This window comes from Arachis duranensis, chromosome 3 (assembly GCF_000817695.3).
Source record: "Arachis duranensis cultivar V14167 chromosome 3, aradu.V14167.gnm2.J7QH, whole genome shotgun sequence".
Taxonomy (NCBI): domain Eukaryota; kingdom Viridiplantae; phylum Streptophyta; class Magnoliopsida; order Fabales; family Fabaceae; genus Arachis; species Arachis duranensis.
The window spans coordinates 43438361-43459622 of NC_029774.3; the positions used below are offsets into that span (position 1 = coordinate 43438361).

Below are 21262 nucleotides of genomic sequence, written 5' to 3' on the forward strand. Positions count from 1 at the left end.
AAACAGCCCAGGCACGTGAGAATCTTAAGTCTCAGCCCCAGCACACACCAAGTGGGCCCCAGAAGTGGATTTTTGTACTATCCATCTTAGTTTACTCATTTTCTGTAAACCTAGGTTACTAGTTTAGTATTTAAACAACTTTTAGAGACTTATTTTGTATCTCATGACATTTTTAGATCTGAATTTTATACTCTTTGACGGCATGAGTCTCTAAACTCCATTGTTGGGGGTGAGGAGCTCTGCAGCGTCTCGATGAATTAATGCAATTATTTCTGCTTTCCATTCAAACATGCTTGTTCCTATCTAAGATGTTCATTCGCGCTTTACTATGAAGAAGGTGATGATCCGTGACACTCATCACCTTCCTCAATCCACGAGCGTGTGCCTGACAACCACCTCCGTTCTACATCAGATTGAATGAGTATCTCTTAGATTTCTTAATCAGAATCTTCGTGGTATAAGCTAGAATTGATGGCGACATTCATGAGAATCCGGAAAGTCTAAACCTTGTCTGTGGTATTCCGAGTAGGATTCAAGGATTGAATGGCTGTGACGAGCTTCAAACTCGTGATTGTTGGGCGTAGTGACAAACGCAAAAGGATCAATGGATCTTATTCCGACATGATCGAGAACCAACAGATGATTAGTCGTGCTGTGACAGAGCATTTGGACCATTTTCACTGAGAGGATGGAAAGTAGCCATTGACAACGGTGAAACCCTACATACAGCTTGCCATGGAAGGAACTTTACACTTTTGAAAGTGAGGAAGCATTATGTTACAGAAATTTAGAAGACAAAGCATCTCCAAAACTCCAACGTATTCTCCATTATTGAGTAACAATTATTTATTTTATGCCCTTTCACTTTCAACACTTGAACTTGAAAAACACTATTGTTGGCATCCTGACTAAGAATAATAAGATAACCATAGCTTGCTTCAAACCAACAATCTCCGTGGGATTCGACCCTTACTCACGTAAGGTATTACTTGGACGACCCAATGCACTTGCTGGTTAGTTGTGCAGATTGCAAAAGTGTGATTGCAATTTCGTGCACCATGGTTTCATATAGACTTTCTTTTTCAAATCCCCTTTAAGAAATGCATTCTTCACATTCATCTGACTAAGAAATCATTTTTTAACTGTAGAAATGGCAAGAAGAGCTCTAACAGACGTAAGACAAGCGACAGGAGCAAAAGTCTCTTCATAATCAATACCATACTCTTGTGTACAACCTTGGGCAACCAAGCGGGCCTTATAACGGTCAATAGAGCTATCAAAGCGAGTCTTGATCTTGTATACCCATCTACTACCTACAACTTCCTGATTAGAAGGAGGATCAACCAAATCCCAAGTGTGTGCTTTTTCAAGTGCCTGTATTTCTTCCTGCATTGCTTGTTGCCAATTTGGATTTGAGGAGGCTTCTCTGAATGACTTAGGTTCATGTTGATGAAGGATAGTAGAAAAGCAATGATAATCAAGAAGATGAGGAGGTGGATTCCTTACCCTAAAAGAACGAGCGGGAGGAGGAGGCATGACGGTAGGAGCAGGATCATCGTCCGGTCTGGAATCATCGGGAGATAGAGAAGACGGAGGAACAAGAGGTTGTGGAGGGTCACTCGAGATAGAATCTGGAGAATCATCACTAGGAAAAAGGTCAACATTGGGGTTAGTAAACAAAGGTGACTGAGTAGTATGAATGGACTCAAAGGATGAGAACTAAGAAAACATGTGGTGCTCCCAGAAGACAACATGACGAGATATACGAATACGTTTAGAGAGAGGATCCCAACAACGATAACCCTTGTGTTCAGTGCCATAACCAAGGAAACAACACATACGAGCCCGAGGTTCAAGTTTACTATGTTTATAAGGCTGAAGAAGAACAAAACAAACACAACCGAAAACTCGAAAAGAACTATAATCTGGGGGGATATGATAAAGACGCTCAAAGGGAGTAACATTACCAAGAACAAAAGAAGGGAGTCTATTGATAACATGAACAGCAGTAAGAACAGCTTCACCCCAAGTTCGCTCAGGACACGAAGAAGAAAGGAGCATTGTACTGACGGAGTCAAGAATGTGACGGTGTTTGCGTTAAGCTCTACCATCTTATTGAGACGTACCAGGATAAGAAAACTCTGACAAAGTACCCTGTTTTGTAAGAAAGACTAAGAGTTTGGAATCACGGTATTCCATAGTATTATCACGTCAAAAAACCTTAATGACCTTAAAAAACTGAGTTTTAATCATAGTAGCAAAGTTGATATAGATCTGAGGTAACTCATGGCGATTTTTCATCAAATAAACCCAAGTAAAACAGGAATAATCATCAATAAAAACGATAAAGTATCGAGCTCCGCCCATAGAGGCAGTGGGAGCGGGGCCCCAAACATTAGAATGAATGAGATCAAAAGGAGAGCAAGCAAGAGATGAATTATTGTGAAAAGATAAAGCAGGTTGTTTGGCAGTTTGGCAAGAAATACAATCAAAAGATTCATTTGGAACCTGACCTAAAACACCCTAAGACACAAGAGGATGCAGTTTTTCTAAGGAGGTGTGGGCAAGACGTTGATGCCATAAGTGAAGGGTAGAGGGAGAAAAAGCAGCACAGAGATTTGGTACACGAAGAATATGAAGATTCTCAAGTTCAACAACCTTCCGACCTTACGTCCAGTCCCGATGATTTGTCCCGTCCGAGGATCTTGTACACGACAGCCAGAAACAGAAAAAGTGACTTCAAAACCCAGATCAACAAGTTGACCAACAGAAATAAGATTGAAGTGTAATTTGGGAATATAATAAGTATCAGGAAGATTAAGAGTTGACTGGGATATAGAACCCTTGTGTGTTGCGTGTAGGAGGGAGCCATTTGCAGTATTGACAGAAGGTCCATTTGTAGTGGTAGACATGGACGAGAAAATATTACGCAACGGAGACATGTGATTAAAGCAACCCGAGTCAAAGTACCATTTAGAATTACTTGGAGGGGTCGATAAAGCAGCAGGGGTATTACCAGAAATAGAGAGAATATGCTGAAGAAGAGATGCAATATCAAATAGAAAAATAGGAGACGAGTGGAGTGGATCAGGACGTGGTGGGCGAGTAGGACAGGTAGTAATTAAATGTCCCGAGAGCTTGCAGTAACGGCAAAACAGCTGTGAACAATGGTAGCTAATATGACCTGTCTGGTGGCATGTGTGACATTCAACAGAAGGACAATCGGCGAAGAGGTGCCCAGAATGGTTACAGTTTCGATAGAATTTACCCTTTCTGTCGGTGGCAGCAAAAACATCTGGCTTTTTCATGATAGTGGTCACAAAGATCAAAGAGAGGAGAGAAAACGGCAATTTCGGAGCAGAAAATGAAGAATTGGAGTGCAGAATCGGAAAGAGCTCACCAAAAAATCTTAGGGAGGGTCCCGCTTGTCTACCACGTCAGCACTACGTCAGCAAGACAATGACACATGACAGCACCTTAGTGGACGAGAGAGACACGCTGGCGGTGAGGTGGAGGCACGGGTCTGCTGCGGGTCAGGTCGGGTCGTGCGCGAGTCGTGGATGCCAGGGATGGCTTCGTTGCGACATGTGGCAGCACCAGGAGCGTGCGACCAGCACCAAGATCAACAGCTGCTGAAGCTTCTGGAATGAAACAATGGAGGTGGACAGCAAACTTCGATCGGCGCGTGAAGGCGCGTTAGGGGGCTGCTGGCGGCGATTTCAGAGGCGTTGGAAAGATGACGAAACGAAGAACACGATGATGTCGGAGGTGACGAACCAAAGCGTTGAAAATAGATCGAAAAACGAGAGCAAAGAGGCACTGTCGGAAGGAAAAAACAAAGAGGCTAGGAACATAATTTCATTGAAAAAAAACTTTAGGCTCTTGATACCATGTTAGAAACAAGAGACTGAGAAAGTAATCTGAAAAATGTATTATGTTGAGTGTGATGAAAGGTACAATATACAAGGGGTATTTATAGGTGCTAAATGAATCAGAGTAATAAAGACATAAAATTCTATAATTAATATACAAATATACTATATAAATATAAACGATACTAATTGGTCTAAATTGATGCTAATGATTCTCTAACAGGGACCTATTTGATTTTTACTAAATCCTCAAAATGCAAAAAAAAAACCATAAATAAAAAAACAGAAAATAAAAAACCTCAAAATTCTTATTCAGTCGCGATATTGAGTGTTTTTCAACAGTTTCATCATCTTCCTCAGTGCGGGTAGAAAAAAGAGAAGAAATGGAGGTAAAAAAAAAATAAGAAAAGGTAGAATGGAAAAGATGGGTACGTTTGGTGTACTAAATTTGAAAAAAAAGAAGTTTAAACATTTATTTAGTTAAGGGATGAAGATAGGGTTATGGGATGAGAGATGTTTTAAAACATGTGAGACAAAAAACCTGGTCATGGACTTGTGACTTGTGAGAGAGAATTATGGAAGATTTCACCGTCTAATAAATTACGAGTGTGGGAAGCTTATGGGAAAGAGAGCGAGGGCTGAGGAAAGTCCTCATTCCTCATACAAAGTTGTGGGTTCTAGGGTAAAAATTTTAAGCCCATCAATGTTTCTTGTTTTTTCCCTTTTTTTGCTTTTTTTTTTTACTTAGAGTTGTATGCTGCATTTTTTTTTCGCTTCTCATATTTGTATAATATTTTTAGTTTTTTTTTTAATGTTAAGATATAAGACTCGTATTTTTATATATAAAAAATATTAAAATATCATTAAATTTATAAATATTATTCTGATCTTTTTGACAATTATTTTTATTATATTTGATTAAATCTCTGCTCCATAATGTGTCATTATATTCGATTAAATCTTTTTATTTTAATTTGTCCTTTAATTAAAAGAATCTATATTATAATGTACCATTATGGTTGATTAAATATTTTTATTTTAATTTATTTTTATTTTGATATCATTACTTGATTTCTATGAAGCAACGGACACTTTCTTAATTTGTCGTGTTCTCATATCAGACACATTTCAGACACGACACACATCGATACTCGTTCGACACGCGTGTCTTCTGTGTCTAATCGTGTCTTAATAAAAAGTAAAAAAATTTTTCCGGACACGTTTGGACACATCTAAGTACCATTACGTGTCAGCGTGTCCAGTCTTATTCTTAATATGTATTATTGAAATGAGTTTAGAAATAATATATATTATTAATTATTAAAACAAAATATATTTTAAATATTTAGTGTGTCCTGTATCGTATCGTGTCTTCATATTCGTGTTAGTGTCTATACATCATAGCTTGATTTATTAGTTTGATTTAACTATTTATTATCACTTAAAATTGAATTATTATATTAGTATTATACTTTTTGTTACTAATAACTGATTTAAGTATTGATGCCAAATCTTAATATTAACCTTTTTATATTTAAATTTGAATTTTTTTTATTATTTGATTTTTGTGTTATATTTAGATGAGATTAAAAACTTTTAATTTGGATGATGTTACATTTTATCAATTTATATATTTTTAAATGTTTATTTATAATTTTATATATTATTTATTATAATTTAATTATTTCGATTGAACACATATTAAATCACTAAATCAATAATCTAATAATTAGAACGATTTAATAATTGCTTCGGTTTTTAGAACTTTGTTTAAAAGTGAATAATAGAAGAGAATGAAAAAATTTTATTACTTGTTTACATCTAAAGAAAAATAATATTAACATTAAATATATAATACAAAAAAGAAATAAGATTACGCCACCTAACAAAAAGTATGATATACATATTAGAAAATTGTCAAATGTTTGAAAATAATTGTAAGAGTGTCTTGATTGCTCATTTTGAATATTATCAATAGTTAAATGGAAAGCCATTTGAAGAGTTATATGGAGGTAGTAATGCTGGATAATGTTCAAATAGTAAATGGAGTTAAATGTTTAAATATTTTAATTGTATTTACGAGATTTAGAGTAAATGTTTAAATTAGTTTTTTCAAATTTTAAGCATGAGTTAAATTAATTCCATCCTAAATTAACTAACCTACATCATTTTAGTATATAACTCATTATCTGTCTTAACACCATAGATTCATATTGATGTGGATTAATAAGTTCTACAAAAAATGCAATCAAATCGATGTTAATAAAAATGTGAAATATCAACTTGATTTGGAATAAAATTTAAAGGACCAATTTTAGCATATACTCGTTGGTATCATAAATTTTTTACATAAATATGTACACATAAATCTACTTTATTTTTATTTTTTTGGTTATGACAGAAATCTAAAGCTTGAGTGATCTGTATGTAATTTGTCTAAGGCTTGAACGACTTACGTCCCAACCCAGAAAAAGAAAATTATTTTAATTTATTTCAAAAAAGTTCTTCCCTACTTAGTCCCCACCTATACCTACCAATCATAGCTCAACACTTGTCATATAGAAAAGCAAGAGAGAAAGAAACACACATAGCTACCTTTAGAAGGATTTTTTATTTGTGTAATGCAAACATCCATCGCTCTAGCCTCTAATGCATGTAATGTAAAATTGTGTTGCGTTTTTCTTAGCAGGATCTCTATTTCTGTTTATCTTCCTCGTCCTATCAAAAAAGGATCATCGAGAAGAGGAAAGGGAAGAAGGGAAGGTGAAAGAAGCCATGGCAGTTGACGACGAGGAAGAAAAAGAAGATGACGACGAGGAAGAAGAAGAGGGAGAGGAAGAGGAAGAGGAAGAAGGAACCACAGGTTCGAGTTTGACCATGGAGAGGGTTGCTGTAGCTAAGGAATTCATTGAAAACCATTACAAGGCTCATATGAAACATATCCAAGATCGCAAAGAAAGGTAAATAAAAAATGTAAGAATTTTTAATCTTATTTACAAAAATTATTTTTCAAGTTTTTAGTTTTTTGTTGTTTAATTAATTATTGTCCCTATGAACTATTATGTTAGTGATTATTACATGTATGTCTATTTCTGTTTTATCTCCATCTTCATTTTGTTTAAGGCTTTTTAATTTTTTCCTTTTTTTCTGATACCTATGGTCATTTGAAGTTTTTAATGTAAACGTTAATTTATTTATCTTACTACGTATGTGTTGTTGGATTTGTACATATTTTCAGACATTATCGCTATGTGTTTAATAACATCATAAAATATATATACTTCAATTCAAAATCCTTCTGCCATTAAGCAGATTTTGTTGTATGAATCAATTGATGACATTGAATTCTCTAAATTATTTTGTTGATAAAATTTTGGCTGAAAAAAAATATTCTTGTTTATTTAACTTTAGTGTTGTTGGCTATGATGTATCAATAACTGGAGTAACATTTAAATATTTTCTAAGGTTTTATTTAAGCCAAGCACTTTAATTTAGATTCCAAATAACATTTAAGGCATTCTGGTTGTGCTATTGTTGTTTGACACCCCAAATTGTTCATATAAAACTTGAGTCTTAGTGTGTCTGAGTATTGTACATCATCAAGAGTCCTGTTTAATTATGAATATTGTGGCCTTACAAGAGGTCCTAGATCAGAAAGGCGCATGCACTTTGCACACAAACACATATCAAAGATGAAATATTAATTTATATATTTAGTGAGCAGACGTGAAACTTTGATTTCAAAATTATGGATTCCAGTATCTCATGTCCTGATAAGCCTATACATTATCTTTGTCATTGTAATTTGTACTCGCCCCAAATTATGGATTTTGTGGCCTTTCAGAGAGTTTTATTTGAGATAGATACAATTCTTGCGGATGCACTCATGCAAGCACAAAGTTATTATAGCTTGAAAGCTGCTACGGATCCAAATTTTTTTAACAATTAAGTCTAATTAAGTTGGTCTAAATCTAATAAAAATCAGTTTTATTAGTGGAACGTGAATACACGCTCTAACTATGTCAACGTTTTGCGTTTTTCTCATCTTTCTCCTTCTGTCTCTTCTTTTTTTTTTGTGTTTCTCCTTTTTCTTTTTCACATTTTCTTTTCTTAGTTTTATTCCTCTCAAGAGAGTAAATAAAAAAAGATTTTAAGAAAATAAAATAAGAAAAAAAAAGATTAAGAAAAAAAGATGAAAACGAAAAAAAGACAAAGTGAAAGATGAGAAGGAGAAATTCAAGTAAAACGAAATTAAATGAACCTAAATTAAACTAAGAGACGAACCGAAATTTTTAAGGAATAAAAAATTTGGTCAATACTTAATAGTAGTATTAAGTGAACCTAAGTTAATTTACAAATAAATCGAAATTAGTTCAGATTTGAACAAAAACTTACTAAACAATTACACATGAATAAATTCAACAAATTCAAGCGAAACGAAACCAAATGAACCTAAATTAAACTAAGAAATGAATCAAAATTTCTTAAGGAATAAAAAATTTGGTCAATACTTAACAACAACATTAAGTGAACCTCAGTTAATTCACAAATGAACCGAAATTAATCCAGATTTAAACAAAAACTAACTAAATAAACACATGAACAAATTCAACAAATTCAAGCGAAACGAAATTAAATTAACCTAAATTAAACTAAGAAATGAAATGAAATTTCTTAAAAAATAAAAAATGTGTTCAATACTTAATAACAATATCAAGTGAACCTCATCAGTTAATTCACAAATGAACTGAAATTAGTTCAAATTTGAACAAAAACTAACTAAACAACCACCCATGAACAAGTTTAGTAAATTCAAGTGAGACAAACCAAATGAACTTAAATTAAACTAAAAATTGAACCGAAATTTCTTAAGAAATAAAAAATTTTGTCAATACTTAAAAGCAACATCAAGTGAACTTCAGTTAATTTACAAATGAACCAAAATTAGTTTAGATTTGAAGGAGAAAAAAAACTCAATCATTAACAAAAACACATTGAATTTATTTTTTGGATCCAAAAAAATCTCAAATAAACTAAGAAATGAACCGAAATTATTTAATAATGGCATCAGAGAAAATCCAAACTAATAAAATAGTTAACAAAATGTTGGTATTGTTGGTGATGACGATAACGAAAAAGGAAAAGAAGAAGAGGACGACGCAGCATCAGGAAAGAAGAAGAAGAATAACCTGCATGCACAAATTTAAAAAAAGAAGAAGTGACGGCAGTGAACGTGCACGCGTAAATTTAAAATGACTTGGATGTAGAGATTTATTTTTATAACTTATTGACTATCCTAAGTTATTTTATATACAGCAAAAAAAGGCTTACATCTAAGATATGGATCTTCTGAATTTTCTGAATTTTTTCTCATAATTAATCTTGTAAAATGCGATCTCAGATGGTACAAAAATTAATTGAGACCAAAAAAATTTATGTGAGAGAAACTTTGTGAGATCATACTACATGATCAATTGTGAAAAAAAAATTGAAAAAATTTATTTTTAGTGTTAGTATTCAAGTTATTTGCACCGAGTTCTTCTTTTATGTTCTCACTTTTCACATTTTTGTTTATAAAATATTGAAATAGATAGCACTGAAAATAAAAATAAATACCAAACAGAATCTTAGTCTTCTAATTTTTCTAATTTTTATAATATGCAGGCGTTTAGTACTAGAAAAGAAGCTAGCATCTTCTCATGTACCAGAAGAGGAACAAATCAATCTATTAAAAGATTTAGAGCGAAAGGAGACGGAGTATATCCGATTAAAAAGAAACAAAATATGTGTTGATGATTTTGACCTTCTAACAATTATTGGCAGAGGAGCCTTTGGCGAGGTAGATATATACACAATCTACTATTTGATAAAAAAAATAATTTAAGTAACAGTTTCCATGTACAACTTGCTTGTGTAGGTAAGACTCTGTCGGGAGAAGAAATCAGGTCACATATACGCCATGAAAAAGTTGAAGAAGTCTGAAATGCTCCGTAGGGGACAGGTAAAGTTTCATAAATTTCATGTTTTCATTTTTCAATTTCTTTTAGAATAATTATCCGTAGTATGTACATTTCCATCTTAATTAGGTTGAGCATGTTAGAGCGGAAAGGAATGTACTTGCAGAAGTTGCAAGTGAGTGCATTGTGAAGCTCTATTACTCTTTTCAAGATGATGAATACTTATATCTTATAATGGAGTATTTACCTGGTGGTGATATAATGACTTTGCTTATGAGAGAGGAAATTTTGACCGAAACTATGGCCAGATTTTACATTGCGCAAACTGTTTTGGCAATAGAGTCTATTCATAAACACAATTACATTCATCGGTTTGTATTCTTATATTTTCATCAACTGCACATTATGATTCTATCCTTAAAAGCATAATTTGTAAATATACATCTTCTTTTTGTTTTCTATAGAGACATAAAACCTGATAACCTTCTATTGGACAAAAATGGTCATATGAAGCTCTCTGATTTTGGTCTTTGCAAGCCACTTGACTGTTCTAATTTATCATCTATAAATGAAAATGAAGTTCTGGATGATGAGAACTTGAATGATACCATGGATATTGATGGATCCAACCCAAATAAAAGAAATGGAAGGCGCTGGAAAAGTCCCCTTGAACAACTTCAACATTGGCAAATGAATCGGAGGAAGTTGGTATTTCCTTATGTCTTATTTCTTATACCTTGTTAATGACAATAGCCACATGTTAGTAACACATTCATTTCATGGCAGGCATTTTCCATGGTTGGTACTCCGGACTATATTTCTCCCGAGGTGCTACTAAAAAAAGGCTATGGTGCAGAATGTGACTGGTTTGTTTTTATTTGCTTTTCTGCTTGCCTTTCTTTTCAACTGCATCTATCCATTTTTTGACCTAGTAACTTTTTATTTTGATGTGAATAAATCATAAGTTTGCAATGCCTTTTTAAGTTAGCTTCTATATAGCCAAATTTTGCTTATAATATTTACACAATAAGTCTAGTCCCCAGCTGCATTGTCTTTGATTGGTGATGGTGAAAATTTTTGTTTGGATTCAAATTAAATTGGTTATATTGTTGTAGCAACTCCCAACTCAACTTCCACGATCAAATTTAAAAAGGTGAAAATCTGCTTGAGAAATTAAAAAACTCTTTATCTCGTTATAGTAATATTCCAAATCCAGATTTCCAATCAAATTTGAAAATTATCACAAATTCAAAGCCAAATTGAAAGTTTTAGCTCCGGATCATCTTCCAAGAATGCGCAATCCTAATTGACTATGAGTCTATGAGAATTGGGTTGTTAATTGTAAGCAACTAAACTAAATCAATCAATAAAGTAACCTAGCAATTAGGAAAACCAAAAATGACAATTATATTAAAAGCAACATAAAACATCTAGAAAAAGAAAATTATCAAATTCAATTACTAAAAGAGCATTGTGTCACGTTTTTGAATACACTCTAATGTCACTGTACCTAATGTCACTGTACCGGTAGTTGAACTCAGTCAACTTTTTAAGTTAAGACCAATTTAGATGAATCCCCAATATTTAACAAAACAAAACTTAAAATACAAAAAAATGTAAGAGAAAGAAAGCTTTAGTAGAAATAGCACTTTCCTACACAAGTATTTGTTAGAGAACTTACATACTCATCACAGAACTCTCAATTCTAATTTATAGTCATCTACCTACTAAACGAATAGTTATGATTAAATCTAATTGACAGTCCATATTGATCATCTAGAATTTTTATTACAAATATCTTACATACTATATTTCTCTAAATACTTTTAAATTCTTCTAAACTAATATTTATATTTCTATACTTATTTACGTTCTTCTAGAATATTCTATCATTTTTTCAGAATTTTTTTAACATTTTTTAAAGTTTTCTAAGATTTTTTAGAACACTCTCAAATATTATATAAATACCATTAAATATAACATTATAAAATTTACTATGGCAGTTAGCTAGATTTAATCCTTAAAATTGTTTATCCTTGTCCTAAGCTAAAGTAAATATGATAAATAAGAGAGCTGTCCATATTGGTTAACCTTTTTTTTTTTTGGTTGTATATTGGTTAACCTTTAACTACAATTAATTATCCTAGTTCACGTAGTCCTAACCATTTAACCAAGGGAATTCCGTAGGTGGGTTAGTGTTATGAAGACCAACATAAATTCATCTCTTTTACGAGTAAAGTGTTGTTTTTGTCCCTAACGTTTGAGGTAAGTTTTCTAAAGTTATTTTCAATATTTTAATCGTCCTATTTAAGTCCCTAATGTTTCAAATCGACTCAATATTGTCCTGCTGTTAGGGATCCGTTAACAGAATTGACGGCAGAACAAAATTGAGACGATTTTGAAACGTTAGAGACTTAAATAGGACGAAAACGTTAACGTTAGGGACAAAAATAATACATAGAAATAAATTTTAATTTTATCCTTCAATAATATCAATTTTTTACTATACATAGTATTCAATTATTTTTTAATCACATCTAAGTAAATTATATTTAATCATATTACTTTCATTCTAAATAAATTAATTTTTTTATAATTTTACTCTTAAAAATTTTTTAGTTATCATAAAATGTTTGTAAAATGACTAGTATATAAACTTGCGAAAAAAATAATATATATACAATAAAATATAAATTATACCTTTTGTCTTTAATGTATCAAAATTCTTTAAAATTATGAAAAATAAATTTATGGGTAAAGTATACTTTTTGTCCCTGAAATTTGCTAAAAGTTTCAAAAATATCCCTAAGTTTTGATTTGTTTCAATTTTGTCTATTAAGTTTTCGATTTGCATCAATTTTACCCTAATTACTAATTTTCTGATAATTAATATTTTTCTTTCCATATATACCCCTCCTTTATACCTATCATCATCACAATTCTCTGTCTCTCTTTTCATCCTCACCGTCAACTCCACCACCATCATCATTATTGAGCAACCACCCTCAACCTCTTCCTTCATTGTCGCCGGCCAAATCCCTCATTCTCCTTTTTTCTCTTTTCTTCTCCGACTCTCCATCTCCATCACCACCATCTCTGTTGAGCCCCATTCTCAATGACCACCACCCTTTTTTTTTTTTCGCGAAAATCAGCACCACCGAAACCATCACTCTTCCTCCTTCTCTGTTAGTAAACCCAGTTTAGGAAAAAAATCACAACACAAGATCAAAGAACCACAACCACTAATAATAATGAGAAGAAGTTTGAGTGCCAATACTGTTTGAAGGAATTTGCAAATTTATAAGCACTTGGTGGGCACCAAAATGCTCACAAAAAAAAGGATGAAAAAAAAAGGTTGCAATTTTAAGCAAGGAAAGCCACCATAAACTACTATCTTCAACATCCTAATTTCCCAAACAAAAATCATCATGATTTTTCTTACTATAATCATAATCATAATAACAATAACACACCTTAGTTCTATGATCCTTCTTCTTACAATTACTATTCTGACTTCACAGTTTGTAAAAAATCTCAAAATAGTTTCAACCCCAATAATTAAGATTCAAACTTTTTGGTCGAAAAAGTATTCAATAGTAATTGGTATTCATCTCTACCATCATCATATCAAGCTGCTGCTTCTTCACAGCAAGATTCTTGCATATTCAATTTATCAACTTTCTTGATTCTTCAAATCATCAAAAACAAAGCCATAGTAGTAATAACAAAGCTTTGGATCTTCAATTAGGGTTCAATTTGCAGTCAAATACAAGAGGGGCCTAATTTATTAGTATTATTATTGATTAGGGTATACATGATATATACATGCAATGAAAAGATAGGAAGCTGGGTTTGCTAATAGAGAAGGAGGAAGAGAGATGGCTTCGACGATGCTGGGTTTCCGCGATGAAGAAGAAAAATGGTGGTGGTCTTCGAGAATGGAGCTCAACAGAGATGGTGGTGATAGAGATGGAGGGTCGGAGAAGAAAGGAGAAAGAAGGAGAATGAGAGGTTTGGCCGGCTACGATGAAGGAGGAGGTTGACAGTGTAGTTCAATAATGATAATGGCAATGGAGATGATGGTGAGATAAAAAGAGAGAAAGAAGGAGAGACAGAGGATTGTGATGGTGATGATGATGATGATAGTATAAGGAGGGGGTATATTTGGAAAGAAAAATATTAATTATCAGAAAATTAGTAATTAGGGTAAAATTGATGCAAATCGAAAACTTGATGGACAAAATTGAAACAAATCAAAACTTAGGGATATTTTTGAAACTTTTAGCAAACTTTAAGGACAAAAAGTATGCTTTACCCTAAATTTATTTAAAATGAAAGTAATGTGATTAAGTATAATTTACTTAGATGTAATTAAAAAATAATTGAATACTATGTACAATAAAAAATTGATATTATTGAAAGATAAAATTAAATTAAAATTTATTTTTTATATTATTTTTGTTCCCAATGTTTTCGTCCTATTTAAGTCCCTAACGTTTTAAAATCGTCTCAATTTTGTCTCGCTGTCAATTCTGTTAACGGATCCCTAATGGCAGAACAACATTGAGTAAAATTTGAAATGTTAAGAACTTAAATAGAACGATTAAAATGTTAGGGACAACTTTAAAACTTACCTCAAACGTTAGAGATAAAAACGATACTTTACACTCCTTTTTATTTATCACCAATAAAAATTAATCGGGACTCAAAATCACCTCAATTCATAATGCTAAGCTAAGAATATAAATCTATTCAATAACAACTAGAAGTATTTTAACAAACACTTAGCACGCAGAATCAAAACATAACTTGCAAATAAATAAAATCTAAATCTAAGATAATCAAATTTGCAATAAACATAAAAGCAACTCCAACAAACATAAATTTACAATACCCAAAAAAAAATCATTCATTATTCATTAATTCTAAATTAAGATTCAAACATAAAGCATTCATTACATAAGGTAGGAAAAAAAACACAAGAGTGCAAAACAAATGAAATTGAGGAAATGATTGAATCTTGAAGTCTTGAACTCAAATTGAAATAAAATCTAATCTAAGGCTATATAAATTTTTTTTAGATAGTAGAAGAAGCTTCTTTCTCTAAAAATACAAACTACATAATAAACTATCAAATTCGTTTTTGATTTCTTAACATGCTGATAAAACTATCTCTTATTTTTATTAATGATAAAAATATCTTCAAAATATTTTAAAACGTGACAAAAGTACTCCATATTAAATATATATTTTTAAAATATACTTTAAAAATTAAATTTTAATGTGATTTTTTACAAGTATAATTAAAAAATGAGACTTTTTATTTTAAAATTTTGATAATTTTAGCTTAGTAGATTTTTTTGCAATTTATTTTTCTTCATGACCAAGAAAAAATGAAAAAAAATATAGAGATTGAATTTTTGTTTGAATTTTTTATATTTATTCTAAATAGTTATTCAAATAAAAAAATAATATTTTTTAGTTTTTTTTAATCATATTTTATAATATTTTAAAGATATTTTTGTTATTATCAAAAGTGAAAAATATATATGATAGCATATTAAAAAATTGGGAGTGGTTTTGGTGGTTTATTCCAAACTAAAAACATAACTTAAAACCTAATTAATACAACTCCTTTTACTACTATGCCCCTTTGATTTCCACTTCTTATATCCTTTAGAAGCCGGTGCATTAGGGTCTTTTTGGGTCCAAACGCGAGCTCACGTGCTTCACTAACGTACCATGCAATTTTACTGCCGCATACGTAGTTACACTTTATCTTAATTTATCCTAAAATAATAACAAACACATCAAAATGCCATATAAATAATAAAATTGTGGCAAGAATTCATGAAATTTGTCACCAATCACAATAGAAAACAAGAATCAGAAATAAAGGCAATTAAATACAAAAGGTATAGAGAAATTAAAGATATCAGAATTTCTTAAATTTTCAGTTGATCTCATAAAATTGGGTTCTATCAATTAGTCACACTATATCGTTAAACTAAGTTCTATAGATAAAAAAAAAATAAAGATCGTGAATTCATGCAAGCAATAAAAATATCTTGACCTTGTCATGTTTGTGTGCTTAAGTTTTACGAGCATATACTAATTAAAAGTCATCTTTGATAATGGAAGAAAACACACATGCTAATGAAAGTCTTTCTATCCAATTTTAATAAGTTCTCTTTTTTTTTTTTTATATAATATACATACAATCCACATACATGGATCATTAAGAAAGAACTGAATCATTATGAATTGGATAAGTATATCCATTTCAGTATACAAAATTATTTGCTAACACAAAGTATGGATAAAAATGTTTCATTTTCATTTCCATATTTATTTTCCTTTTTTTAAATGATTTTTTTTTATATTTCATGAAGGTATTAACTTTTGTATTAGCTTCTACCTTGAAACGTGTCATGTATTCCTTGTAAATAAATGTCTTCATTATAATAGTAATATTTTTTTCTAAATAAAGTGATTAAGTTTTTCTTTGATACAGGTGGTCTCTTGGTGCTATATTGTATGAGATGCTTATTGGTTATCCTCCATTTTATTCTGATGACCCTATAACAACATGTAGAAAGGTTTTATATTTTTTTCCAGTTGTTCTTTCTTTTCTTTTCAACTATATTTTGTTGTCACAAGATGAGTTATAGATGTAAACTCTCACACTATATGACAAAGAAATAACATTGATATTATAAAAAAAAATTTAATTTGATTATAATTTAGAATAATAATTGGTTTAATAAGTAATGAAATAAACATAATTCTCTAAAAGTAAAAGGCAACCACAAAACATCTGGTTCTTTAATGAAAATTGCTTTGCTTGTGAGAGTTTTTTTTAGTTAAAGAACTCTTTGGAGATTTGATTTGAATCACCATCATAAATGCTTACAGCATTTATCTAGTTTGTGATATTTGCTAATATATGAAGATAGTCATATTCTGCACAAAATAAATTGGCTAATAATTGTTTTTCAAATGAGTTTTGTATATCAAAGGTGCATGATGTGTAAAAAGAAAAAGAGGTGCATGACTTAATGGCATAATATTAAATTAAACTCTGTTAAATAATAAATAATATTAAATTAAATTCTGTTGAACAATATAACCAGAATATTTTCTCCTCTACTAAAATTAATAATTTTTATTCTCATGATACCCATCGTTATATCATCATTTTCCAATCTTCACCATGTTATATTAATTTGGATAGAAGAATAAAATTGCTTACCTTAAAAAATATTAGGCACAAAATTAATACAAATTAAATGAGAGAAATAATTTTAAAATTTTTAATAAACATTAAGGACAACAATATACTAAAACCTTTATAATTAAGCTCGTTTGGTTTAGTGGGTAACTTATGCATGTAGTACTCCATTGATCAGCGACAAACTTTTAAAAGAAACTCAAATTCGCGGCAAATTAGTCATTAGCCTATTGAATTAGAAAATATCGTAAATAAAAAATTTTTATGTTTTTTTCTTGTGTGCTTTATTTATTAAATATTTCAATAAACTAAGAAATAAACATTCATTATTCATGGGCATGTAATCTATTTTAATTTATTCATTGTGATGCTAAAGTATTTATTTATTACCCAGTTATTTTCACTAGTACTAATGGTAATAATATAAATTAATGCTTCTTTTTTTTTTTGGCTTCGGTGTTGAGTGTTTTCAGATTGTGCATTGGAAAAATCACTTAAAATTTCCAGTTGAGATAAGGTTGAGTCCAGAAGCAAGGGATCTAATATGTAGGTTACTTGTTGATGCTCCACAAAGGCTTGGTACTAATGGAGCTTATGAAATTAAAGTGTGTAAAATGTATTTTTTATTTTCTCTCCCTTACTCTCTACTATACAAAATTACAATATTCCCTAACAATATTGTGGTTCTGAATTGACCAGGCTCATCCTTGGTTCAAAAATGTTGAATGGGATAGGCTTTATGAAATGGAGGCAGCATTTATACCACAGGTCGATGGAGAGCTTGACACTCAAAATTTTATGAAATTTAATGAGGTAAAGTATGTTTATTTAAGAATTCTTCTTTTCTAATTGATTTGTCCTCTTTCATCTACGCCGTAGCAACATTTTGCATTGAGTTTACTAATAGATTAAGTTAGGGATAAGAACTATTTCGGTATAAAAATTGAGTAAAATTAAAATTGTCTTTAAAGTTTTATTAAGTTTTAATTTTTTTATAGATTTAATTAATTTGTGTTTTAAGTATACATTTTAAAAATATAATAATAATAATTTTTAATATTTTTAATGTATTCAATACAATAAAAATATTAAATTTTATAATAACTTTTATAAAACCTTATTTTTAATAGTATGTTGTTTTTGAGCCGCAAAATAGCAAAATTTTTCTTTTATTTTGGATAATTTTATCCTTATATTTATTGCTCTTAATATGAAATTAAAAAATAAATAAAAAATAATTTATGCAATCACAATTAGGGTTGGCAATATATACCCTGCGAGGTATCCAATCCGTACTAACCCGTTTAGGTAGGGTTGTCTCCCCGACTCGCTGTGGGTAGGATAGGGTGCAGTGCAAGTTTACTTACGGATAGGATAGGGTACGGGTTCAAGGTATATCCTGCTCTATCCTACTCACACATCTAATATATTATATAATATATATGTAAAAATTATATATGTACTGAAGAAAGTGAGTATTAAATTTATAATTTTTTTCTTATAAAAATTTAAAATAACTACTAAACTAGTTTATGATCATATTATTTGTAATTTATGTTAGATTTTTTTAAGATTTTGTTGTTTTTAATTTTAATTTAAACTTAATTCTTTATTTTCTATTTTATTAATAAATATGAAATTTGGAATAGTTGAATTTTATATTTGTTTAAAATTTTTTTATTTTTTTTCGAATAGGGTCAGATATGGTAGAATTTAGAACTTTAGAATGTGGATAGGATAGGCGTTTTTTATTTTGATATATATGTTGCATTCTTATTTAGGTTTTTTTATTTATATTTTCTGGAACCTTTGTATTGTTTGTTTTCTCCATGTATGATTATGTATTATTAGCTACAATTATGACATGGTTATAGTTATGTCAATATATAGGTTGAAGCAGAACAACCAAAACCAACTAGAAGCGCATCAGGACCGATCAGAAAAGTATGTACTTTATTTACTTGAAAAAGTAGCAGTCTTTACTTTTCAATAGCCAAGTAATTAACAAGGAGTGACAATTCCATATCCTTTAGAATTTGTCAACATAATATTCTTCACTATTTTTAATATAGAAAGGTTTTATTAAAAGAAATTTTTTTTAAATATATTTATTACAAAAAATACTTCAAACTATTACAAAAAAAAATATTTTAGTCAATCCCTATTAAATTTATCCTAAAATATTTGTTGCATGCTAAATATACGTTAATTTATGGTGGATGATTCATTAGAATCCTTTATGATGATATATTATTGTTGTATTCTCTTTCGCTACAGAAATTGTTAACTCCTCAAGATCTCAGTTTTGTTGGCTATACATATAAAAATTTTGCTGCTATTAAGGGAACACGCCATTCTATTGGTATATTTTTCCTTCTAAAGTAATTATCTTCCCTTGTACCAATTGTCATCAGACAAAGATTTATTATAATACTGTATCCATATTTTGTTATTTTTTTTCTTTTTGTATTTTAAGTTACAATGCATGAAAATTATGTTAATGGGATGGAAGATCTAATTTTTATTTGGACTTTCTTGATAGTTTTATGTCAATAATTTACATTAATTAATAAAATTAATTAAAGAAAAAATCTTAAATAGTCCTAATAATTACTTCGAGAGACAACAAGGTCTTTGACATAAAATTTGGTTCCTAAACTTTATTTTTATAAAACTGATTAGTTTCTGTGTTAAAAAAATTAATGTTATTTTTTCTGCATAAAAATTAATCAGTCCAAAAAAATATCAAATGTTGAATCGGATATTTTTTTTGGTCAAAAATATCGTAATCATTTTAAGATAATTTTCAGGACCGATACTCAATTAATTATAATGCATCCTCTTGGAATCAGATGAGTGTACACACATTCACACAACACCCCCTCAAAAAGTTAATATGATATAACTACTTTTGATGCACTTATGAATATTTGTGGTAATATATTACAAATGAAGATAAAATTGTGAATCGTTAGATAGTTTAATATATTTAAGTAAATGTGTTTGACTAAACTATCTAATATTTTATAATACTATATGTCTTTATGTAAAGATATCTGATTTTCGTTAAAATATCTACTTTGTTTTATGTTTTATCTTCAATTATTGTCTTTCCTTGGCATAAAACTAATGGATATTGTACTTCGTTCGTTTATCGAACTGTAACAGATATGTTGTCTTTGTCAACCCCACAACGCACATCATCCATTGACTCTACACAAAGTAATGAACCTAAATTTGATTATTACACTTTAGGGTGTATTCACTTAGAGGGTAAAAGTCAAGGTGAATTTTCTATTTATTTTTTTAAATAGTTCCTAACATACCCATTTTTGTTGAAGGTGATTCTGCAATTGACTATTCCACATGATAGTCAATGGACATAGCAAGGAGATTCCGTAGTTGACTATTTTTGCACTGTGAAAAATGAGTGCTCTTCATCATGAATATGTGAACGTCTTTCTTCCATGTATATATGCTTATTTTGTATAACAAATAGATTAATCTTCTTCGATGATGATGCTTGGTTAGCATGTTTTATTTGTCAACCGGGTTTGCCACAGTTTCATTACCAACAGCATTAATATAATGTACTTTAGTGTACAAGGGTGTTTTGAAGTAGCAAAGGTATATATATATATATATATATGAGTTAGAATCAAATGATGATGCTGGTGTCAATTTAAGTAATTTTACACCATTGAATAATTTTTTGTTCATGTAATTTTATAAAAAATCAATCTTGGATTAGAAACGTATATGTTACAGAGCATCTGCTAATCCAAAATTATTTGTTATACTTTTTATATACTTGAAAATCAACATTATATTTGTTCAAAATATGCAAAAACAAAGTGTTCTTCAGTTACATGATTATTGATGTTCAATTTTGGTGAAATTTGGTATAGATGATTTTCATTACATATTATATAATTTAATAGTTTGATCGATAAAATGTATATTCTATGTGGCGTAATTTATTTAAGTTGACCCAATAATGGTCATTTGATCCTAATTAACTAGGGCATGAGACATGACCGCTAGTGGCTAAGTTGGCAACGAAACATTATACAATCACTTGTGAATTCTTGTGCATTCTTGTTTATATTTACTTGGTGTGTGCAATCAGTATTATTTGCTACCTCCAAAACATCTCAAATTGAATTTTAACGTTTACTCAAATATGTGTTATACTAAAAACC

General features: G+C 30.3%; 1 protein-coding gene across 1 annotated transcript; it reads left to right on the forward strand.

Annotated features, from left to right (window-relative positions):
* The first annotated feature begins 3306 nt into the window (after positions 1-3306).
* On the forward strand, positions 3307-20430 carry LOC107479059 (uncharacterized). The gene is made up of 14 exons (XM_016099204.3): positions 3307-3532; positions 6562-6832; positions 9537-9711; positions 9790-9873; positions 9959-10200; positions 10294-10537; positions 10616-10695; positions 16344-16428; positions 17534-17665; positions 17760-17873; positions 18951-19004; positions 19338-19422; positions 20229-20282; positions 20402-20430. The coding sequence occupies exons 1-14, from the start codon at positions 3307-3309 to the stop codon at positions 20428-20430; spliced, it is 1875 nt and encodes a 624-aa protein (XP_015954690.2).
* Positions 20431-21262: the final 832 nt, after the last annotated feature.

Coding starts and splice junctions, on each gene's coding strand:
- LOC107479059 (XM_016099204.3), top strand. CDS start 3,307: ATGATAGTGGTCACAAAGATCAAAGAGAGGAGAGAAAACGGCAATTTC. Junction 6,833..9,536: donor ATCCAAGATCGCAAAGAAAG/GTAAATAAAAAA, acceptor TATAATATGCAG/GCGTTTAGTACTAGAAAAGA. Junction 20,283..20,401: donor ATCCATTGACTCTACACAAA/GTAATGAACCTA, acceptor TTTTTGTTGAAG/GTGATTCTGCAATTGACTAT.